General features: G+C 39.1%; 1 protein-coding gene across 1 annotated transcript; it reads left to right on the top strand.

Annotated features, from left to right (window-relative positions):
- The first annotated feature begins 646 nt into the window (after positions 1-646).
- LOC140244764 (translationally-controlled tumor protein homolog) lies at positions 647-23467 on the top strand. Its single transcript, XM_072324383.1, has 5 exons — positions 647-773; positions 8581-8654; positions 12228-12415; positions 15870-16146; positions 21568-23467. Exons 1-5 carry the CDS (start codon positions 746-748, stop codon positions 21568-21570), a joined length of 570 nt encoding a protein of 189 aa, XP_072180484.1. The 5' UTR covers positions 647-745; the 3' UTR covers positions 21571-23467.
- Positions 23468-24049: the final 582 nt, after the last annotated feature.

Below are 24049 nucleotides of genomic sequence, written 5' to 3'. Positions count from 1 at the left end.
AAGTCGCGTTTATAGAGCATTTACAAGCCAAATTTTAGGGAATTAAACACAGTAAAAAATTATCTCTGCGAAGAACTATGCTTATATAACTGAAGGGGGTACATTTCATGTTTTTATGTTATTTTTATGTGAGATCACTGAAGTCAAAATAGGGTTCAATGCGTTAGATCCTTGGCGAAGGAACGAAGCGAGCGAGCGGGTCAGAATGGGGGAGGGTGATCGGGGTACTATAGTACCCCTTCCCACAGTAAAGAGACTTTTGGTAAAAAAAAAACGTTTTTCTTCTTCTTCTTCTTCTTCTTCTTTCTTTCTTTCTTTCTTTCTTTCTTTCTTTGGCGCCCTTTCTTTCTTTCTTTCTTTCTTTCTATGTCTGGCCATGCTCTTCAGACGAACACAGTACATTGTACATACTATAATAATTATGTTTTCCCTTTACTTGCTCAAGCGACAAAATTAATACAATGTATTGAACTGCACATGACAGCTGCTGCACATACAGTACAATAGTCATGTACTGTACTTTGACTCTATGTGCGGAAGTGCGTAATACATGTACGTACAGTGTATAGCTCGCCTAGTACCTCCTTGGTATACCGGCGCGGCGGCGGTGTAAACACACAGTGCGTGCAACCGTCCCGTGTATCACATCACGATCACCAATTGAATCATTCTTTTCGTCGACGTAACACGTTTAGTGTCTACGAAGTCTTGTGACCCGCCCTGGAATCCACTTCATCCTAGCAAAATGATAGTGTACAAGGACATCTTTTCTGGTAATTCTCATTTAGAAATGATTGAGCTACTCGAACTGTATAATTTGAAGTTTTTGTATTTTATGATAATGTCAATTTTATTTACACTTTAGTATCAGAATCTGTGGCTAGTACGAGTACTCCTGTACTCTGCACCGTGCATGAGCGTATGCTCAGTGCTGTGCCCTGTCGATAGATCGAATTGTTGTCATTGTAATATGTATACGTGTACTACAACTTGCTTGCAACTAGGTGTACGATTATCATAGACCTATTAAAAACCCGGGCGCTCTTTGTCCACAGTTATACTGGTAGGAGCGCCCCGAGTTGACAGAGTGCTGTCACTGAACGTTGGAAGACAAACCCAATTTTTCGCGGCTCTATTAAAGTTGCGTATTTCACCAGCAAAAGGCTTCCTTTTATGCACTTGTCAATATATTATGTAATGACGCACCCGCACTAGACCTACCCTTAGTACTGCGACCAGCCCCATGCGGACTGTAGCATTCAGGATCATGACCATGGTGATGACTGAGTAGTAATATTAGTATCGCGGACAAATATCAACTTAGAAGCGAAAAAATTCTTCAATTTGAAGACTTACCAGTGAAGTTGAAGTAGTGCACAACTAATTATACATTTCGTCTTTGGATAAACGAACATTCAGATTACCAAATCTTCTTTTGTTTTTGATCGAAAAACCCTTTGAAAGAAATTTTTTTTTTTCCAGTTTCTTTTTATTCCGATTTAGGAACCTTCGGAATCGCGAATCTTCTTCTTTTTTTTTTAATAAACGAACGTTAACAGAGTATCGAACTTTAACCAACAGAAACATTTTTTTTTCTCAGGGTCCATGTAGAACATAGAAGGGAGTGTTTTTTTGAAAGGCAAGAAACAAGTTAAATTAATGTTTTTACATCCTTTCCTCTTTTTTTAGCGGGAGTGAGTGATATAGCAGGGCCGGCGGAACCGGGGGCTCGACCCCCACTTTTTTGCACCTGTACATAGTGGGCTTTTGAAAACATGGCGCTGGATATGTGATAGGCTACTTCAGAAGGACTTATATACATGTAGACGGGAGGTAACATTTAGTTCAAGAATGAGATTTATTTCTTAGTTTCATTAATTTCTTGTGTGCACGGTATTTATCATTCCCTAAAGAATTAAAAAAAGGGTTCATATTCTGATGATTTGTTATTTCGAATTTGAAAAGCGCAAAATCCCTGTGCCCATGTTTTTCTTCCGAAAATGTCATTTGCTGCATTCATATTCTGAAAAAAAAAAAAGTTTTGTTAATCTGAAAACGAATCATAATTCATTTTCAGATTAACTTTAAATATTCTTTCTTTGTTGCCTTAATGAACCTTCAGAACGAAGAGCTTTCAGAGAAACAAACAATAGTAAACATCTTTTTTTTTTTCTCTTTCTTCAATCGAGCAATGGGCGGACAATTCAGAATCCAAAAGTATTCAAAAGAGGAAATAAGTTATCGTTGACTTATTTCTTTTATTGGTTAGTACAGATAATTCTGATAAGACATGAAAAAAAAATATAGCCTTATTTGAGACCAGATAAATGAAATAAATAAAGAATCATAACATTTGTAATCCTGGCTGGGTCTTCGCCCTGGGGCTTCGACTTGAGCTAACATTCTTTCCCTGTTCATCCCCCAGGCCCCAGACTGTTTATGACCTCCAAGAATGCGCCAGTACGCGCAGTTTCTTTCGTTGGTGTCGGTAGTCTCTTTTTTCTTTTCTTTTCTTTTTTATTTTTGGTTAAGTTTAAGTCTACTGTTTTCTACGTACACGTCTAGCACGCTGTGCATAGCGAGTCACCACTCGACTTACCTGCTACTGCAGGTATGGCATTGCCGCAAGCAGAAAACGGCATGCGGCAGGCAGTTCCTTCTGCCGCCGCTTCTTTTACTGTCAAAATATTTGTTTTTGTCACCACAGAACATTATTTAGATGCACATTGTCATGGAATATAAACGAACTTTCTTCAATAGCAATGAGGGTTGGTGTTGCATCGCAGTATGCAATAGGGCTTCTTCAAGTAAGTGTTCGACAGTAAGGTTGAAATCGTTACATGGCTTAACAGTCATTCAGGTTTGAGCTGGCATTGCATGATTTCATGGGTTTGTTGGAGGGAAAATGGGCCAGAAAATGTGAGGAAAAGGGGTGGCTTGTAAATTATTTGCTTTCCAGATTCGGGCGAGCATTTTCCTCTCTTATTCCAAAATGCTCCCCGACTTTGATTTTCACTTGCCACGGGGAAGCGGTCATTGTAATTTCACTTGCGGTATCCTGCAGCGTGCAATAATGTGTGCAGTTAAGTTTATCACTGTCTTTTTCCATATACTTTGTATAGCCAAGTGACATACCATGACGCACCCCTCGGTCAAAAATTTGATGGACAATGATGGGATTTTGACGCACCCCTCTGTCAAAAATTGACGGACAAACCTGGGAAAGTGACGCACACTTCGGTCACAGATTTGACTGACCAAACCAGGAAATGACACACCCATGTCCGGGGATAGCAGGGTGCATCATTACATTGACAAGTGCATTATACTCTACATACGTCTCTAATCTAATTCTTACCTGCCGTTTACTTGCTAATTTCCAGACTGATCCCATGCCATGGTCTTGAAAAAACGTTTTTCTATGAGTCCATCTCCATTCTCCCCGTTCTTCCCTTCATTTTTCGAAACAACCTTTGTGAAGGCACATAGCGCAGTGGCGATATGAATATATGTAGGAAAGGTGCAATGTTTTTCACCTTTGGACAAGGCCCTTTGCCTTTCGCTCTCACGCTGTCATGCTCGGCTGGGATAATGCTTCTTCATTCGCCGAGAAAGCAATGCAATAGACCTTTTCGCAAATACCCTTTATTGCTGATCGCGCAAAGGACTATGGGACTTTCATACTGAGGACTGTAATTGCTGTATGTCATTAATATTGGATCAATATTGTATTTTTAATTGATATATGTTGTATTCTTTATTTGGTATATATTTGCTTTTGTTTACCATTTTCTTCTTTTTTGAAATGTTTGAATATGTATATGCATGTAAATATATGATATTTGTTCATTTTTGAAGCGCCATGAGCACTGAAAAGTGGACCTGTGCGCTATACAAGTAGCCACTATTATTATTATTATTATTATTATTATTATTATTATTATTATTAAAAGGGGGCAAACGCCGATTCGGCTTTCAGGATCGCGAGGCCATGCACCACCACCGCACACAACGTACTCTCCTGTCTGTTTGGAAAAGAGACTAATTGCGAGCAAAAGAGTGAGTGCGAGACAACGTGGGGTATCCACTTCTCATGTACGGTCTCGCGTACGTGCATTCACCCGTTTGAACTCACAATGTTCTGTGTGGCGAGTTAATCTCATTTTTCAGCCACGAGGCCTTGTCAAAATAATGCAAAGCCATACGATTTGCGTAGTGACAGTGTTCAGCGTGTTTTTACAACTCTTTGATTCTTCCACCAAAGGCAATAGAACAATATTTGTTTCATAACTGCACATGACAATCACGACATAGGTTCTCGTAGATTTTCACAGCTTTTTGTAACTGAACTCAAGCAGTTTTTAAGAATGGGTGAGTACAGTACCGTAGGTAGCGAGTATAAGCACATGCGCGTAAAGCACAACGAACATGCAACATTTTATGTATTACCTGATAGAGATTCTCAGGGGAATTTTCTGCAAGAAGGTCAAAGGTTAAGGGTCAAAGGCCAGGCTAAAATGATTTTTTTTTTCTATTTTATACTGAAATTACACTTTCCTTCATGACTTGAAAATAACTCAATGCATAAACAGATAAAAGGATCAGAAGCCATGTAAAAATCCTCAAATCCCCAAATACATGTACCTGTACTCTAAGACAATATAGCAAACCTAGTTCAAGGAAAGTGAACATTCAACACATTTGTGACAAACCTGTCATTTCAATATTTTGCCAGTTATGTGAAATTGTCATCGCACATTGTGAAGACTTTGTACTATACACCTATTAGGAGAACCATGCATTATGGCGGAGGCATACCAGTCGCCATAGCGACATTTCTAGTTTCCCCTGCTTGTGAAAGTGTTCCTCACAAAATGTTATTCTGACATTGTTGCAGTAGTTTTTTTTTCTAAAATTCTACACCATCCAAGTAGGGTAGGCTAATTATCTGGACATTTCAGAAAAATTCATGACGGTCATTCATTTTTGTCTTGCCCACCGGAGGTGAAGGCGAGACTAAGGGCTCCAAATGTCGTCCGTCCGTCGTCCGTCCGTCATCCGCCTGTCGTCCGTCCTCCGTTCGTCGTCCGTCCGTCGTCCGTCCGTCGTCCGTCACAAATGTTAAAGTTTACCTGCAAGACTCTCTTATGATGCATAACTTGGCAACTGTTACAGCAATGGCAGCCAAACGTGGGTGATAGAAGCACTAGGGGTATCTTCATGTTATGGTGTTGTCGGAGGTCATGTGATGATGTCAAAGGTCATTTGAGGTCATATATTAAAGAGTATGTGCAAGACTCTCTTTTCTATGTTAAAGTTTACCTGCAAGACTCTCTTTTGACAAATAACTTCACATAAGTTGCTTGGATTACAACCTAACTTGGGTCATAGATGCACTGGGGGTACCTTCATGTTATGGTGCCGTTGGAGGTCACAGGATAATGTCAAAGGTCATTTGAGGTCATACGTCAAAGTTTACTTGCAAGACTCTCTTATCACACGTAACGCGACACATGTTGCTACAATGGCAATCAAACTTGGGTGATGGATGCACTGGGGGTACCTTCATGTTATGGTGCCGTAAGAGATCACATGATAAGGTCAAAGGTCATTTGAGGTCATACGTTAAAGTTTACTTGCAAGACTCTTATCACACGTAACTCATCACATGTTGCTACAATGGCAATCAAACTTGGGTGATGGTAGATGTCTCTTGGGAAGTTGAAGGTAACCACAAGGTCAAAGGTCACAGACGGGTCAACGAACTTTTAGGGCCCAAGTTTTTAGGGCGCATTTTGTTTATGGCTCATAACTTTTGATCCCTTTGTCCGTTTGTGACCAAACTTGGATGGAAGATGTCCCTTGGGGATGTGAAGGTCGTCACAAGGTCAAAGGTCACCGACAGGGGTCAACAAACTTTTAGGGCCCAATGTTATGTTTTTAGGGCGCGTTTTGATTGTGGCTCATAACTTTTGATCCCTATGTCCGTTTGTGACCAAACTTGGATTGTAGATGTCCCTTGGGGAGTTTAAGGTCATCACAAGGTCAAAGGTCACAGAAAGGGGTCAACAAATTTTTAGGGCCCAATGTGTTTTTATGGCACGTTTCGATTATGGCTCATTACTTTTGATCCCTTTGTCCATTTGTGACCAAACTTGGATGGTAAATGTCCCTTGGGGTGTTAAAGGTCACCACAAGGTCAAAGGTCATAAGCAGGTCGATTAACTTCTGGTTAACTTCTGAGTTATAAAAAATATTAATTCCTTGTACGCGAATGGGCGAGACACAATTTGTCACTTGCCTTGTTATTGGTTTTAAGCTCATTTGATATTTGGTGTTATTATTATCATTATTATTATTGTTATTCTTATTGTCATCATCATCATTATCACTGTTATTCTTATTGTGAAAATAGTATTTGTGTTATTAGCTCACCTGAGCCAAAGGCTCAAGTGAGCTATTGCGATCGCCCTTCGTCCGGCGTCCGTCGTGCGTCGTGCGTCGTCCGTCGTGCGTCGTCCGTCGTGCGTCGTGCGTCGTCCGTCGTGCGTAAACTTTTACATTTTTATCTTCTTCTTGAAAACCCCAAGACCGATTTTCATCAAACTTGGCAGGTAGCATCCCTAGGGGGTTAGGAACTCAATTTGTTAAAATGGGCACCATGCCCCACCCAGGGGGCCCCCAGGGGGGCCCAAACCCCCCAAAATTAAGGAATCTGTAAAAATCTTCTTCTCTAGAACCAGAAGTGATAGAGCTAAGTTAATACTATGAGTTAGTACATTGATGACTGTAGTTTCAAGTTTGTTCATGGCAGAATCAGGGGTGCCCCCCTTGGGACCCAGGGGAGGGGGGTGGGGAGGGGTCCTAATGGGGCCTAAATTATACATTTTCATCTTCTTCTTGAGAACCCCATGACCAATTTTCACCAAACTTGGCAGGTAGTATCCCTAGGGTGTTAGGATCTCAATTTGTTAAAATGGGCACCATGCCCCACCCAGGGGCCCCAGCGGGGCCAAACCCCCCAAAATGAAGGAATCTTTAAAAATCTTCTCTAGAATCAGAAGTTATAGAGCTAAGATAATACTATGAGTGAGTACATTAATGACTGTAGTTTCAAGTTTGTTCATAGCAAATCCAGGGGTGCCCCTCTTGGGGGCAGGGGGGGGGGGGGGGGGTTGGGAAGGTCCAAATGGGGGCCTGAATTGTACATTTTCATCTTCTTCCTGAAAACCTCATGATGGATTTTCGTCAAACTTGGCAGGTAGCATCCCTAGGGGGTCAGGATCTCAATTTATCAAAATGGGCACCATGCCCCACCCAGAGGGCCCCAGGGGGCCCCCAATCCCCCCAAATGAAGGAATCTTTAAAAATTTCGGCCCTTATTGTACATTTTCATCTTCTACTTGAGAAGCCTGGTCAAATTTTAGTAGAGCTGTGAATAATTTAGATTAGTGACTGCGTGAAAGGTGAACTTGCGATACTCAGGTGAGCGCTAGACCCGCGGGTCTCTTGTTATTTTTGAGATGTGAGAGATGAACTGTATATTTTCAGTCAATTTGCTGATTTGATTCTTTTGATCAACCTTATAGGGCTAACCTTGATTAGCACATGCTATTTGTTAGCACCCTTTACCAAGATATACCTGATATATGGAATGACAAATGTATCATTGTGATTTATCAAATTAATGTATCATTGATATTTGATAGTAGATTAATTAATTCATTCATACAAAGTGTGTCACACAGCATTGCTAGTATGCAAACATGTTCAAATCTTCTACACACGACACACTTGCCAAAACTACATTGTACGTATATACACAGTACCAATTCAAAGATGGTCTTGACATGATTGCACATTACAGTAGCTATACATTTACACATTTGAACATTCAACAAGAAAGCATATTTCATTGGTGAAAGACATATTTTACACATAAATGTGAGTAATTCTCTCACACACAGTAACATATTATCAATTAATTGAAATGTGATTTGTGCAGTAGTCCCACATGCACAAATTACTGTCTTTGTTATTTCCCCTCCCCCCCCCCCCCCATGCCAACTGATATAATGAGATATCAGCTATAACGAGGAAAACTGCTTGGTCCCGACCTCATATGAGTTTCCTCTATAGTTCAGTTTGTACTGTAGCTCAGTAATGCATGCAGATATATCTCGTGTTAATATAAGTAACAACATTTTACCCTTTGAGATGGTTATTTGCTCATCACTGCAAGGTTAATTTCTGCTCAACAGTTCCAATGAACTCATCCCATTAGTTTTTTTTTCTTTTATACCTATTTGTGTATTTTATATGATTATGGAAAAAGAACATATTCCTCATTCAAGGGAGACAATTCCATCTCTCTTTTGTCACAAAATGACTACACCCCTTCAGTCAGTTTTATTGCTCGAGTTCAGAAAAGTAATAAAATGTATTAAAGATGTACATGTACAGTATGTAGATTTGACTTGTCAGTTCCATTTGCTTGATATGGGAGACCATGCAAGCTTTATGTGAATGCACAAAGATATTGTAAAATGTTTCATTTGTTTGTTTTTCTGTGCAATATAGGAGATGAACTCTTCAGTGATGCCTTTAAGATTGAGACAATTGGAGAGGGATTATTGATACGAATCCATGGAAAGGTATGTGTAATATAATTAAAAGCAGGGCTGCACCCAGTTTGTCTTTCAGTCCGGTAGGTACCCATTTTTGGAGGCATTATGTTTTTGGGTTGTCCTTCCATCGGTCCTTTCGTCCATAATCAATTCTGTGGACAGCGTAACCAAAAAACAGTTTGAGGTATCCTAAGGCCAAAAAAAAAAAAAAATGTTGCATTGGCGTAACATGAGATTTTCAAATAGGGTCGGTCGGGCGTTTTTTTTTTTTTTTTTTGCTACCTGCATTTTACGTGTAAAACTCGTGCTCAGCACAGTAAACAGTTACAACTGCTGCACCGAATGTGCTGTGTTCATCTGTTCTACAAATCATTTATGAGGCCGATATTACTGGAATTATACCCCTTCACAGAATTTAAAGATGTTGAAATCCCTATCCTGAATGTTTTCACTTCATATTTTACTATTTTGACTTAGATAAGATAGATGCAAATTGACCCATATGTACGATCTTTTCATTGCACACGGCGATCTCTATTACAGTCCCACATATACAGATTCGTGTAAGTTCTCCACACAAGAAACCTATGGCAAAACTGTGCACAATACATCGCAGTCTGAATGCTACGTATACACTGAATAAATCTTGTTAGAGTACGTGTCCGTGTTGGAAACAGATGACGTACTGATCAAGGAAGGCTTATGCGAGGCGCTAGATCTCTCCCTCGTACATCCGATATCCCCAGAGCCGTTTCCACTTCCGGGTTTGTGCGATCGCGATCGCAATCAACAAGATATTTGATATCGATAGCAAAAAAAAATAATAAAAAAACATAGGGTCGGGCGGGTTACGCCAATGCAACAATTTTTTTTTTTTTTGGCCTAATGAATCTTGGCATGTGTATTAATAAGTGGGCAAAGTTGTGTCTATCAACTTTTGGGTGCACATGCCCAAGGTTAACAGGCAAAGATCACTGTCAGATGCTCAAAATTTTATGATTTCCCCCATGTCTGTGCAATCCCGGGAGGTATTTTTTGAAACTTTGTATATGATACATGTACTACCTGTACCAAATAAAGATTCTTTAAAGAGAGTTTCGGGTCATGAGTTTAAAGGTCAAAGGTCATGTGTAAAGGTTAAAATGTCAATTTTTAGCTCACCTGAGCAGAAGCCTCAAGTGAACTATTTTGATAGCTCTTCTTCCGCCGTCTGGCTTCCATAAACTTTTTACATTTTCATCATCTTCTTAGAAACTTCACTACTGATTTTCACCAAATGTGGTAGATAGCATCCCTAGGGGGATAGAATCTGGATCAACTTTTGGGTGCACATGCTCAAGGTTAAAGGTCAAGGTCAAATGCTAAAAATGTCACTATTTTCCCCATATCTATGCAATGCCTGAAGGTACTTTCTTGAAACCTAGTATGTATTGCCTGATAAAGATTATCTAGAGTATGTTTCGGTCCGTGAGGTCAGATGTCAAGTGAAAATGTAAAATTTTACTTTTTTCTCCATATCTTAGAAATGGTTCAAGGTATCTTCATAAAACTTAGTATATGCTTGTACCACCTGGCAGTTATTATTTTGGAAATTTTGAGGTCATGGGCCAAAGGTCAGAGGTCAAGGTTAACCATCAAAATCTCTCTATTTCCCTCACATCAGTGCAATACCCATAGGTGTTTTCTTGAAACTTGATGTATACAATACCCAATAGAGTTTTCTCTGGGATACAATGTAGTTTAAAGCCAAAAGGTCAAAGGCAATTCTGCACACTGACACTGGTCTGACCATCCCTGACTAGTAAAAATCACTGTCTACCAGTAATATAACATTTTCAGGAATAGAACATTAAAAAATTATGGAAAAACTGGGTACCTACTGGTCTGACATACAAGTCGGACCAATAGAAAAATATGGGCTAGTGTGCAACACTGTCAAAGTCAAGTGAAAGTTCTTAATTTTACTTAGGACTTCTCCATATCTTGGAAGTGGCTCAAGGTATCCTGATAAAACTTCTCGTATGCATGTACTGCCCGAGAGTGGTTCTCTTGGGAATTTTAGGGTCATGGAGTCAAAAGGTTAAGGGTCAAAGGCCAGGTTTAAATGCTAAAATTCTACTATTCAAAGATAATAAAAAGTTTTGGTACCGCAAAAGTTTCCCTGAATTTCCTTGTCTTAGTTTGTGTTTCAGGTTAAAGTACCTTTCATATAACTAACACTGTGAGACTTACTCGCCCCAAAGTGCTCTCTTGTCTTAGTAATCATGCAATTAACTGCGACCAGCAGCCCCATACACATAGCGTAATCGGGCTTCGCTTTGTAGCATTCAATATCATGACAGATTTAGTATCGCGGGTACATGTCAAGTTAAAATCCCAAAATTTCTTCAATTTGAAGACTTACCAATTAAGTTGAAGTATTGAAAACAGGCTTAGGGCAACGTTTGGTTTTGCCAATAGTCCCTTTCTGTTCGAATTGATGACTGAATGTGACTCGGTCGAGAGGACCTTGGGAGAACTACGTACACTGAATACTACAGCCAGTGCATGAGAACACATCACATGCATGCACACAGATTTCAAATCCATGAACGGATAAGATGTTTGTGTGCGCATGCGCTGGCCGTAGTATTCAGTGTATGTAGCTCTCCCAAGGTCCTCTCGACTGAGTCACATTCAGTCATCAATTCGAACAGAAAGGGACTAATGGCAGAACCAAACGTTGTCCGAAGCCTGTTTTCAATACTTCAACTTAGTTGGTAAGTCTTCAAATTGAAGAAATTTTTGGATTTTAAATCGACTGTTACCCGCGATACTAATTCTTTCATGACCCTGAATGCTACAATGCGAAGCCCCATTATGCTATGCGTATGGGGCTGCTGGTTGCTGTTAGCTATGCGTATGGGGCTGCACGGTGCTGGTCGCAGTCAGTGGTTTCGTACAATACACATACATTGTACTATAATTTTCGCCGCGGTACCACGACGGCTCTGGTACGAAACCATTATTGCATGATTACTAAGACATGAGAGCACTTTGGGGCGAGTAATTCTCACAGACAACGTACTTTAACCTGAAACACAAACCAAGACAAGGAAATTCAGGGAAACTTTTGAGGTACCGAAACTTTTTATTATCTTTAATGCTAAAATTACACTTTTCCACAATACCTCTGAGATTAATTACTCAATGCATAAACTTATAAAAGGGTCAAAGATTGAGTAAAAATCCTAAAATTCTCAAATTCCTACTCTGTTAAGCAAAATAGCCATTCATCCAATTAAACCCAGTTCAGGGAAAGCGAACATTCAACACACTTGTGAAAAAGGTGTGATTTTGATATTTTGCCAGTTATATGAAATGGTTATCACACATTGTCAAGGTATTTTATAGACATATTGGGAGAACCATGCATAATGATGGAGGCATACCAGTTGCCATAGTGACATTTCCTGAGTCTTGGAAATAAATGGCAGAAATGAGGAAAGTCATGTGTTCTGTTCATGTTTGCTACTAGTGCAATATACCTATGATATGTTTTTTGTATGTGTTTGGATAATTAGCAATCCAAGGCAAGTGTTCTTTCATGTTTTCTTTCAGCGAATAACAGAGAGCAATGACATCGATGATTCAATGATCGGAGGAAACGCCTCTGCAGAGGAAGCGGCTGAGGGACTGGATGATTCAAGTGTCACTGGCATTGATGTGGTCATGAAGGCTCGCATGACAGAGGTTGCCCCATTCACCTTAAAGCAATACAAAAAGTTAATCAAACCGTACCTAAAGAGGTGAGTTTTTAGCCCAACAAGTTCTCAGTGGTTATGGTGAAAAAGAGTTAGGGGTGCCCAGTGGTTGTATAAATACCCTTAACCCTACCTCTGTCACAGGCCAATTTAATTGGCCCAAAGCCTGCGACGCCATTGCTCTGGCCAATTTAGTCGGCCCTATTTTGATTGACAGATTACTCCAAAGGCTTTGGTGCTACTACTCTATTAACTCATTTGTGTTTGGCTGACAGTACTGTGGGGTCTGATCCAAAAATCAAGGGACCGCGACGGGAGAGACTTTTTTGCTCACAAAAAGAAATGTCAACATGATAGCAGCCATGTATCCCTACATATGTATCAAGCTTACACAAAAGCATGGAAGTGCACTATAAACAAGGCAGACATCCATGGCAACAAATTTTACTGACGCGACGGGACATCATGAAAAAATCACTGGTTTTTGTAAAGAAGATTCAAAGGAGAAGTATATTAAATTTGATAAGCCAGACTTACCATACAATGTCGTGTTTGTTTGCTATTATTCCCTACAACAAAAGAGCTAACATACAATGTACATTGTATAGATCTAATGGATTTTATTTTTAAGTAATTCCCTCAAAAGATGTCAAATTCAGTCACGTTGCGTGATGGGATAGAAGGATAAGCACTATGTACAAAACAAATGGGAAACTCTAAACAGAGACTTATTTTCATCAAAATGGTTCAAACCTTTGGCAAATACAATTTTATAACATTTTAGTGTTGAGTTAGCATACCAAGATTTAAACTACTAAGAAATGATGGAAAATTTCACTAACAATTATCACTATTACACTAAAAAAAAAAATTTCATCACACAAAAATCCTTACACTTATGGTACATACATTACTAATCCTTGATTATTTTTTTCCAGGAACATTGTTTTTAATGAGTGAAAATGAGACTCATAAATTGCATACTGTACTGTACTAGCTGAAATTTTCGCGTTCAGATACTTTCGCAAATTGCTACTTGGAGGACATTTTCGCGTGTTGTTAATTTTGCGGTTGCGAGGGTCTAACTGAACTTTGTTATTTTCGCGTGTTGTTATTTTTGCGGTTCAAAGGTGATTCGCGAAATTCGCGAAAATGAAACCGCTTCGAAAATTTCAGCTCGTACAGTATCATTTTCCCAAGCTTTGAATTCTGCCTCTTACGATATGAATGACTGTGCTATTAAGTCGGCAGCAACAACGCCACTCAGAGAAGTGGCAAAATGGTTATGTGGAAGTATTTTTATGATACTGGTAGTCTTGGCAACTGTGGATAATTTTTTGTTTAATTTCCATCCACAATTTGAGCATTATATATTAGGATTGCAGTTTTTGAAAACCATGCTGTATTTAAGAAAGTAGTTTTTCAGTTGTAAAAAGTCACCTCTGTTTTGAGTTGCCATCTGATTATTGACATTTCGTAAGTATTGTTTTTTTTTTTTATTTCTTATGTATTTCTTTGTTTTTTCGACTTCATGTTTTTCATTGTTTTTTTGGATGAAATTTGTCCACAACGTCGCTCCGTACAAGAAAATATGTTATTCATTGATTTTAATCAATAAAACCCCAAAATAATCATGCTTAGATTATGAAATTTGCCTGTTAGCACAGTTTGCATTTAAATTGTACATGAATTCACATTTTTGAGCAATTTTTGGTCTGACATGCATGTACATATTTATTCGTAACTTCGGAACCACGCGCCCGGGCATCGCAAATCTGGTGTCAAAAGATGCAGGAGACTTGAAAGAAAACAGTCGATAGCTTTTTGCGATTGCGGTACATCGTGCGGAACGTCGAGGAAAAAATGAAGAACCCTAACCTAAAGGCCGGGCTAAAATGTAAACGTTTTTCTATCTTGTACTGAAAGTATACTTTTTCTTCATACCTTGAAAATTACTCAATGCATAAACTTATAAAAGGGTCAAAAGTCAAGTAAAAATCCTCAAATCCCCAAATACATACATACCTGCACTCTTTAGACAATACAGTATGTCCCCAAAAAAAATTACTGATTCTTCCAAGGTTAGCACTTGGATGCTCTTGTGTGTGAACACAATAGACAGAACTTGGAGGGAAGAGATTCCTGACATGCTCATCAAAATTCCTCATTTCTCGTTGACCAATGAAGCGAATTGAATGGGGCTTTCTGTAAGATGTGGGCAATGAGTTATAATTTCATACCCTGAAATTGTATTTGGATTGATTCACTGTTTTTAAGGTTATCGTTGTGGAGGGTCCCGTTGTAATTTTTATTTTTATTTTTTTTTTTTTTTTGGGGGGGGGGGGACATACGGTATAGCAAACCTAATTCAAAGAAAGTGAACATTCAACACATTTGTGACAAACCTGTCATCTTGTGAAGACATTGTACTATACACCTATGAGGAGAACCATGCATGATGGCGGAGGCATACCAGTCGCCATAGCGACATTTCTAGTTCTTCATATCTTGGAGATGCCCTAATGCATAAACTTAATCAAACAAGGCATATTTGCAATGCCACAAAAAATGACTAATTTCTTAAAAATCATATAATTGCAACAATTCAAAAAATGTATGAGCTACAGGGACAAATTTAGTATCAAATGCTAGAATTTGTAAAATTCTTTCATTTATAAGTGGTATGTTGATACAACTGAAGTACATTGAGGCTGTCTCTTTTTTTTTCAAAAAAGAACAAAAACAAAAAAAAATTCAGGGCAATATTTCTTACACTTCTGATAAAAACTGTTACGACCAAAATCACACTGAGAGTGATCACACAGAAGAATAAATAGATTAATGTTTAGGCGGTTTATTAACAGCATATTTGCAGATATGTGCAAACTTGCCAATCAGTATAATTAATACACAATCACTTAGATATCAGAATAAAATGCAATCACTTGAATGTCATACCAGTATGTTCCACTTATGTCTTCATTCTGCGGAATGAAAAGCACTTGAAATTCATCTTACCCTGCCGAGTGTGAAAAATAACTCGCACGAAACTAACTACTTTTACAGTAGTAATTACTGCTTTCATTCAGTTCACGTTTCTGGAGATTTGATCTCTGGTTCTTTTTACTGTTTTACCTGACATGCTCTAGTTAAGATAGAGCATGGTCAGGGGTCGCACTTAACTTTTTTTTTTACCTAGCCAGGCAGACTACTTAGAATCAATTTTGACACTGTAGCAAAATTTTAGCTAGCCAGACGGACTAGTAACTTCAGAATTTTATGATTTTTAGCTAGTCCGACGTGATTTTGGGTGGCCAATGGCCAGCGGACCATCGCCAATTTCGAACCCTGATGGTACTTATGAGGAGAGTGCACACAGGCAATCAGAGAGGCAGAAGATAATACAGACAGATCTTATAAATAGTATACATGCTTCGTGGCATGGTTTTCTCTAGGAGTCTCAATGCCATGTGTTAACCCTGCCTCAATTTGCTTGCAGAGTGATGGATGCAAGGAAAGAAGAACTGGCGAGGCTGAAGGAAGAAGGTCAGACAGAGAAGGCAGAGCAGTTAGAAGCAGAGTTACAGAACTTCAAGGATCACATGTCATCAGTCTTGGAAGAACACATCCTAAAACCTTTTGAGGAGAAGGCCTTTGCGTTTTACCAGCTGGAGAGCAATAACGAGGAAGCAATGATACCACTGATGTACTACCCAGATGGAGAAACGAGACCGTATATGTACTTCTTCAAACTTGGGATGAAGGAGGAGAAATTTGTAAGTGGAACATTTTGACCATATGCTTTTATTGGAATGTTCTCTCTCGCCATATCTCTCCCCCCCCCCCCCTTCCCATTACTTTCAGCTTTGATGTTAAGTATTAAGCACAGTAAGAAATGGAAAGCAGTATACAAATGATGCACAGGTCTGAGTGCATCAGTTGGAATTGTGTGCATAAGGTTACTGTGGAATGCTTAACCCATAAGGCAAAGCCAAGTGGGTGTAGGCTAAATTCTGTAGTTACCGCCTGCACACTATTCCAACTGACGCACGAAAAGACATGTGCGTCATCTGTGTTATAGAATTGGGACAATTTACTTGCCAGATAAACACCTGAGCAAATAGATAACAAAGTACTAATACTCCAATGTCTGCAAGATAAACAAGTTGCATCCGGCCAGGCCTGTTGGTTCTCTTAAGTCACTGCTGCATCGACATGACAACACATGATGACATAAATGGTATCCCGGGATACCAAACAAAAATCAGCCATTTTGTTGAATTATTTATTTTTTAAAAAAGGTTGTACCCTGGGTGCCAAAAAGAGGAAATTATTTTGGTGCTGGAGCTAGCGCGCGCTAGCTACTGCACTGCACTAAAGCACACGCTAGTGGTATCACAGCTTCCATGCACGCATAGTATAACATGCAGCGGCATGGGAATGACTATGTACACGCACACACAGTGCATGCATTTTTCTCTGGCTGTCCTCAAGTGGACGTGAGGTGGCGCTACACAACGCGGTTACCCGGGGTACTACGGTACCCCAGGGTAACGCGTGATGCATCACATGCTGCCCATTGCTTGTCAGCATCCAGATGCATGTACACATACACACATAAAGTGAAACCAAACATCAAAGTTTGTACAGGAAGTAATGTAAGCACCTGTATCTTTAGATGTGTTGGGACTGATCTTTGTAATTTGATATCTCTGTATGGGAACAACCTCACACTGAGATTTCAGAGACATTACCAATTATGCAATAAGCTACAATGGCAAAAAAAAAAAAATATATATATATAGAGAGAGAGAGAGATTTTCTTAGTACAGATACACTTAAAGGACAAGTCCACCTTCATATATATGTGGTTTGACAATATTAGTAGAACACATCAGTGAAAGTTTGGGGAAAATTGGATAATCCCAGGCCTCGAATTAACCGACGGCCACCGACGGCCATGGCCGTCGGTGCCCCTCTCGTTGGCCGCAATGCCTTTTGTTTTTTGATCAAAGTTACGGCCAAAAAAAATGTGCCCTTTTTCTTGGGGCCGTTGTGCCCTTTTAGCATGAAAGTTATAATTTATGACATATGATATGCCCTTTCTCAAAGTCTCTTTAATAAGCTTGAACAACTTTCCTGATCTCAAATATCATACCTTCAGTTCACTCGCGTCCCGATATATCTGATTCAAACTCAAAGTATCTTTCCGAGATACGAGACAACGTGTACGTACATGTACGCCCGACCGGCTTTTACCGTCCCGACTGCCTCCGCAGCGCAGCGGCCACGAGTATACATAGCTAGGCAGCGCATATTCAGATAGAGTAGTAAAGAGTGAACTCCAAGTTCACCAAGAAAAAAAAAATCCCACGATGCCAAGGTGTGCCAGACTGGGGAATGGGGAGGGGTGGAGAGAGCTCAGAGAGAGAGACCAATCAACAGAAGAAATCGCGCGTACTGGCGCATTCTTGGAGGTCATGAACTGTCTGTCACAGACTAATCATAGCAATCTACACGCGCACGCAAATTCCTTTGCCTTGTGGTTTTGCCAGCCAGCTGTCGGAATGTGCTTTGAAGTTTCATGGCAGCCTGGCTGGCCTGAAAGGGTGTCGAGTTTCAATCAATACGTACTGTTGTTTTATTCCTGTTTTAAAAAATGTTGTTTCACCTGATAGAAACGCGGAGATCGGGAATGAGTTACAGCTGTAGGGAAGAGGTTTTTGTTGTGTGTTGCACTTTGTGTGTGTGTGTGTGTGTTTGTTTTTCTCGGTTTGTTTTTCTTCTTTCTTTTTTCATAAACACCAAACAACATGCCCTTTCCAATGTGGCCTTGGTGCCCCTCTGACTGACTTAAGTGCTCTGGCCTCTTGGAAAAAGTGCCCTTTTCTAAATGGCCTTGCCCCTCCAAAATCCTATTTCGAGGCCTGTAATCCGTTCAAAAGTTATGAATTTTTTTAAGTATCTGCGCAGTCACTGCTGGATGAGAAGACTACTACAGTGTATGATGTCACATGCATACAACGATGTAAGGAAAATAAAAAGAGCATTTCACAAAACTTTATTTTTTGAATAAAGTGAAAACTTCGACTTGTTACTGATCATATAGTTTTGGTTGAGACCTAATTTCAGGTTTCTAACATTTTTTGGTGAGATAATGAGAAACCTCATGAAATATGAAAGAGCATGTAATTCCATGAGGAATTCAAATTTATTTGATGAAAATTGGTTTTGAAATGGCTCAGATATCCAAAACAGAGCGATTCCAATATAGTGGGGAACCCACATTTTATTACGATCGCTTTGTTTTACTTTGTTTTTAGATGTTTCAGTCATTCCAAACCCGATTTTCATCAAATAAACTTTGAATTCCTCTTAAAATGGTATGCTCTGTACTATTTCATAAGTGTTTTCTTGATATCTCGCAGAAAGTTAAAAGCCCAATTCTCGTCTCCACTAATACTGTACTATCCCTTTAACCTATCTCTGTCACATAGACAAAGCCAGAGTGTTCAGACATTGTGCAGTGCGCAGACATGGGATAGTTGATGGCCAATTTTGATTGTTATGATTGACATTAATGTGTCATGTTATACATCATTTGAAAGCTTGTCTAATCTTTCATATTACGTAATAATCTGAGTGAGGGTGCCCTCTTATGTCACATAATTATTTTTGCAGACTTACTTCTACATGTTACCACCTCATTTTCTCACACAACATGCTCTTGTATCCCAAAAAGGTCTACACAAATGTTGTGGAGAATTTATTCAGCTTTCAGATGATGTGATTTTTTTTGTAAGTAGCATTAGTACTTTTCATTTTATGAACAAAAGTGTGAGGCAATTACAACCTACATTTCACACTTCTCGCATAATTTCCAATTTTATGAATGAAATGTTGGCCTGAAAGTAGGTCAAGCGTGCTTATATCTAGTCAGGATGAAAATATTAATTGAATTATACGCCTTTTACTTGTAATTTAGATTATTCATGTCCTATAATATTGCCATTCATGATAAAATAATTAATCTAAGGGTAAAAATTGTCACTGAAAATATTGTCTTCAGAATGTCCATTCCAGTCGAGTATGCTAGACTTCAACTATAGTATTTGCACTCTCCATATTGAAACAGAATTGAACTATCACTGTAGTCATTTGCTTTATAGTAAACCTTTATTGAACATAAGTTTCATAAAGTAACGGTTTATTAGATAATAATGATCGACAGTCAAACATACCTCAGCTTCAAGAGCGAGACTGTGCAGCTTCAGGTATGAGGCTGCTGTAACCTTATTGCTCCTAGCACCCTGCCCCGCTAGCCCCGGCTAACTAGAGACCCATTGCACTGCTGTTAGTGCTGAGTAAACAGTTGCAACTGCTGCACTGAATGTGCGGTGTTTAACCATTCTACAGATCATTTATGAGGCCGATATTACTGGAATTATACCCCTTCACAGAATTTAAAGATGTTGAAATCCCTATCTTGAATGTTTTCACTTCATATTTTACTATTTTGACTCAGAATAGATGAAAATTGACCCGTGTGTACGATCTTTTCATTGCACACAGCGATCTCTATTACAGTCCCATATATACAGATTCGTGTAAGTTCTCCACACAAGAAGCCTATGGCAAACTGTACACAATACATTGCAGTCTGAATTGAGATAAATATGGGCGGGGCCACCACAATTTTATGGACTTTGAGAAGGCTTTCCTGATTGGTTAAAGGTTGGGAAGCTTTTTTTCGCACTGGATATCATTTCCTTACACTGTCAGCCAATTACAAATGAGTTTATAGAGTGGTAGTGTCATAGCCTTCGAAGTAATCTGTCAATCAAAATAGAGCCGATTGAATCGGCCGAAGCATTTACATGGCAGGTTTTGGGCCAATTGAATCGGCCCATGACACAGATAGGGTTAAGGGTAATATTATTCCCCCTGCCTTCTGAAAGAGAGAAGGTGAGTATTTTTTTTGTCATGCGAGAAGAGTGAAAATATGTTGAATTTTCTTTATTCTTTCTTTATATCGTTGTACACATGTGACATCACAAGCTACAGTAGTCATCTCATCCAGCCGTGACTGAACAGAAACTTCAAAAATTCATAACTTTTGAACAGATTGTCCAATTTTCCTCAAACGCTCACTGCTGTTTACTAATATTGCTGCATTCTGTCAACCCACATGTCTATGAAGGTGAACTCATCCATTAAATGTTAGGACAACCAATGTGTCCTGCATCAACTAATAGCTGAGGGTCTGGAGTAGTTTTCTGTTCCAAGTGACCCATCAGTCGCTAATGATGCTACAGTAATGAGAGTTGACATGAGCTAAATTTTGCTTTGATGCCCCTCCTAGGAGCACAAAGATACTTATGTCCACTCTACAGTAGATCATGATTATACGTCCGAGTGTCCGACGAACCTGATCATGGGCAATGGCAAGATAATCACATTCAATTTGACAGCAGTTAGAAGCTTCAGTTCAGAGAAAGCATTATATATGCAAACTACCTTCAGAGACAGAACATTCTAGTCTTTTTATGTGAAAGTGTTCAATATGATACATTAAATTGTGTTCCATTTGAAAAGAAAGAAAGAAAAGTATTTTCCAAGAACTTTAGAAGTTCTAAATGCAAGAGTTTGGTCAGTTCATGTAACATCTGTTCAATGCCCAGCCTAAAAATGGTATGAAAGACAGTGTACAGTAGAATTTTAGGGCTGTTATGATCTTTTCTATGATCAGGCCATTCAATTGAAAATCAAACTACAAATCATTTTTATTTTCTTTTTGTAAGTAGGTGTGTCCACAGTAAGAGGTGCCATTTCAGGGATGAAGGGATTTTTTCTCTTTCCAGTGTGCATTTCTCCCAGTACAAATTATGATCTTTTAGAACAGTTTAATGAAAGATAATGTTGCTCAAAAATTACTTCAAATGAGCACTCTATTAGAATTATCGTACTATCAGGTTGGTGGTATTTTTGTCAGTGTGATAGAATGATACAAGTGGGCAATGTGCCCCCTCACCAAGTTTGCTATGAATTCTTAGGGATTATTAATTTATGATACTCGGGTGAGCATGAGATTCCTAGGTCTCTCGTTTTCTTTCCTTCTTGTTTTGAGCAAGATTATCTTTGATCAGATATTCACTTTGTTTCCTACATGACTGTTTCTCCCTCCTTTCTGTTGACAGTGATTCCCATCCAGCAAGTAAACGAAACTGCACATCTCCCATCCAGTAACCATTCATCCAGTCTCCAAGCCCGACACCACTCTGATGTACAGTGTACAAGCCATACCCACAGGTCTCTGTCAAGGAGATTTCTGCTGGAGAGGACACAAGTGAACATATCCTGACACTGTGGACAATCTGAAGAGATCTCCCGAGGAACAAGTTTTTTGTTCTTTTGATGTTTGGTTTTAATTTTTAAGCCAGTGCTAGACTGTGGACTTCATGCATAATGATAGCCAGTAATAACATCAAAATCAAACACTGTTGATGCCTCCTATGATGTCTTTATGTCTATTGTGTATCTTCCCTGCATGATCGACATGATACCTTTGGCAGTGATTTTATACTCCATATCACACTCCCTGTTCTATTTCTCATTGCTCATATGATTCATGCAAAATCCTACATATGGCAGGAGCACTGATTGAAATCTCTTACCATAATTATGATGATATATTCAAAGCCAATTTGGGTAGTTAAGATGGCATCATTTTTCCACAGGAATATCCAGTTGCTTTACAGATTTCACATATTGAGCTCCACTCTGTGTACAAGATAGGAGAGATGATGGGATGGGATATTGTCAAATTAGACCCTGTTTGCAGTGAGTTAAAATGCCGGGCTCAGCCCGGCCTTCCTTTCACTATAAACACTCAAAAGGCCAAACGCGGTACAAAGACAGCTGTGCATTTGACCAAGCTCTGCCCTGGCTCGGCCTGGCCTTTTCTCACTGTAAATGCAAACTGGGCCATATGCGGTACCAAACTGTGACCGGCACACAGCTGCTAAATAGTTGTTTACAAGCAGAGCACTACTACGACAAAATATTGAAAGGTTAGAATCAAAAGCCCGAGCCCTCCATTGTCAATGCACAAAATTGCAGGGCCGAGTACTTTATTGAGGTCGTGCTCAGCCCAGCCCTGCACTGTAAACGGGGTCTTTAGGCGTTTCCACATCAGCCCAATAAAAATCTAAGCTCGAGATATTTTTCGCGATTGTAAATTAGCGCGCTATTTCATTTCCTATTCACATCAGCCTGAAGAGAATTAGCCCGAAATTTTTTCGAGCTAATTCGATAGCTGAGCATGCGCAAACAGTGTCAGGTATACCAGTAGAATGCTGGGCACGATGGGATGTATTGTGCTAATTTCTTTAGGCGATTTCACATTATCAAATAGGGCACGAGTTCGCAAATTATCCCGCTATTTCAGAAATTTCCCAAGTTGGACTCAAGAAATTTTTTCGATCAGAGCGATAAAATTAGCACGCTAATTTGTATTCACATTACTGTATCAAATAGCGTGCTATTTCGAAACATTGGGCTGATGTGAAAACATCTCATGATGACCACTTCAAACCTAAGTCTCTGATTTCCATTCATGAATTATATATTTATTTGGAGCTGCTTCATCATCCAGCTCCCATTTTATTGTTGCAAAATGGCAGTGTTGTCTTCCTTGTCTACACTGTCAGATAATCATTTTGAATATTAGCATCATATATCTGTTGGCTGGCAATGTGTGTGCCTGTTATGCGAAGTACTTCAGTGATGACAATATGCTAATTGCTGTGCACACCTTCACCCAAAGTTTGAGACTCTTCAAATATTGATGTCCTTTTATACAGAAACAAGAACAGTAGCAAGAGCCACATGCACTGTCTCTGAAAACAGAACTACCCTTAATTATTTGCTTGACATGAATTGTTGACATTGAAAATTGTAAACATAGGAAATAATATTGCATGCATGACTCTTTCTATGCCTCATATGTTAAGCAATTTCCAAGTAGTTAATTTCCAAAACGGGCACTTGACAAACGATGTATCTCTGTATATTCAATAAAAGAAATACATAGGATAATTCATGGCTACTGCATACTGGTTTTTCTCTGGTGTTTGTCTGCCTTCTTCCCATCACTATCATACTTTTTTTTTTCATCACTTCAAAAATGTAAACACAATTAGCTTTGCATGATTTTGTCAAGTTGCTATTAGTAAATTCTATGTTAGTGGGAGTATTTAAACTAAAAGACTGAAATATGTATTAATGTAATTTGTGCATTCATCTCATCATAGAGATTTACTACTGCTCCATGTCAAAACTTCTTCATGTCATCACAAAAGATGAGATTTTGAAAAGTTGGCTGTGTATATACATGTACATGTATATTCATATAAACTGTTCCAGAACTGTGTTGCCAAAATTAGAAAACCTTAATTTCCTAACTTCCGTAAATATTTTTACAATTTATTTCCTGTGCGTAAAAATGTTTACTCTTTCCTTTCAGAATAGCTTCAAACAGGACTCAAATTTTAGTCAGAAGCATCGTCAGTCCCCTTAAAATGTGTTGCCAATTTCAGGATTTGCATTGAATTATTGTAGTCTTTTACAGTTGTAATAACTTAGCAGCAAGAACCTTCAGACAGAATGAGGTTGTGTCAT

Source organism: Diadema setosum, chromosome 21 (assembly GCF_964275005.1).
Source record: "Diadema setosum chromosome 21, eeDiaSeto1, whole genome shotgun sequence".
Taxonomy (NCBI): Eukaryota; Metazoa; Echinodermata; class Echinoidea; order Diadematoida; family Diadematidae; genus Diadema; species Diadema setosum.
This window is presented reverse-complemented; position numbering and strand designations above follow the sequence as displayed.

Bases quoted from the DNA above. Each gene is read 5' to 3' on its own strand.
- LOC140244764 (XM_072324383.1), top strand. From the start codon at position 746: ATGATAGTGTACAAGGACATCTTTTCTG. The intron at 8,655-12,227 runs GTATGTGTAATA...GTTTTCTTTCAG, and splicing joins TGATACGAATCCATGGAAAG to CGAATAACAGAGAGCAATGA. The intron at 12,416-15,869 runs GTGAGTTTTTAG...ATTTGCTTGCAG, and splicing joins ATCAAACCGTACCTAAAGAG to AGTGATGGATGCAAGGAAAG.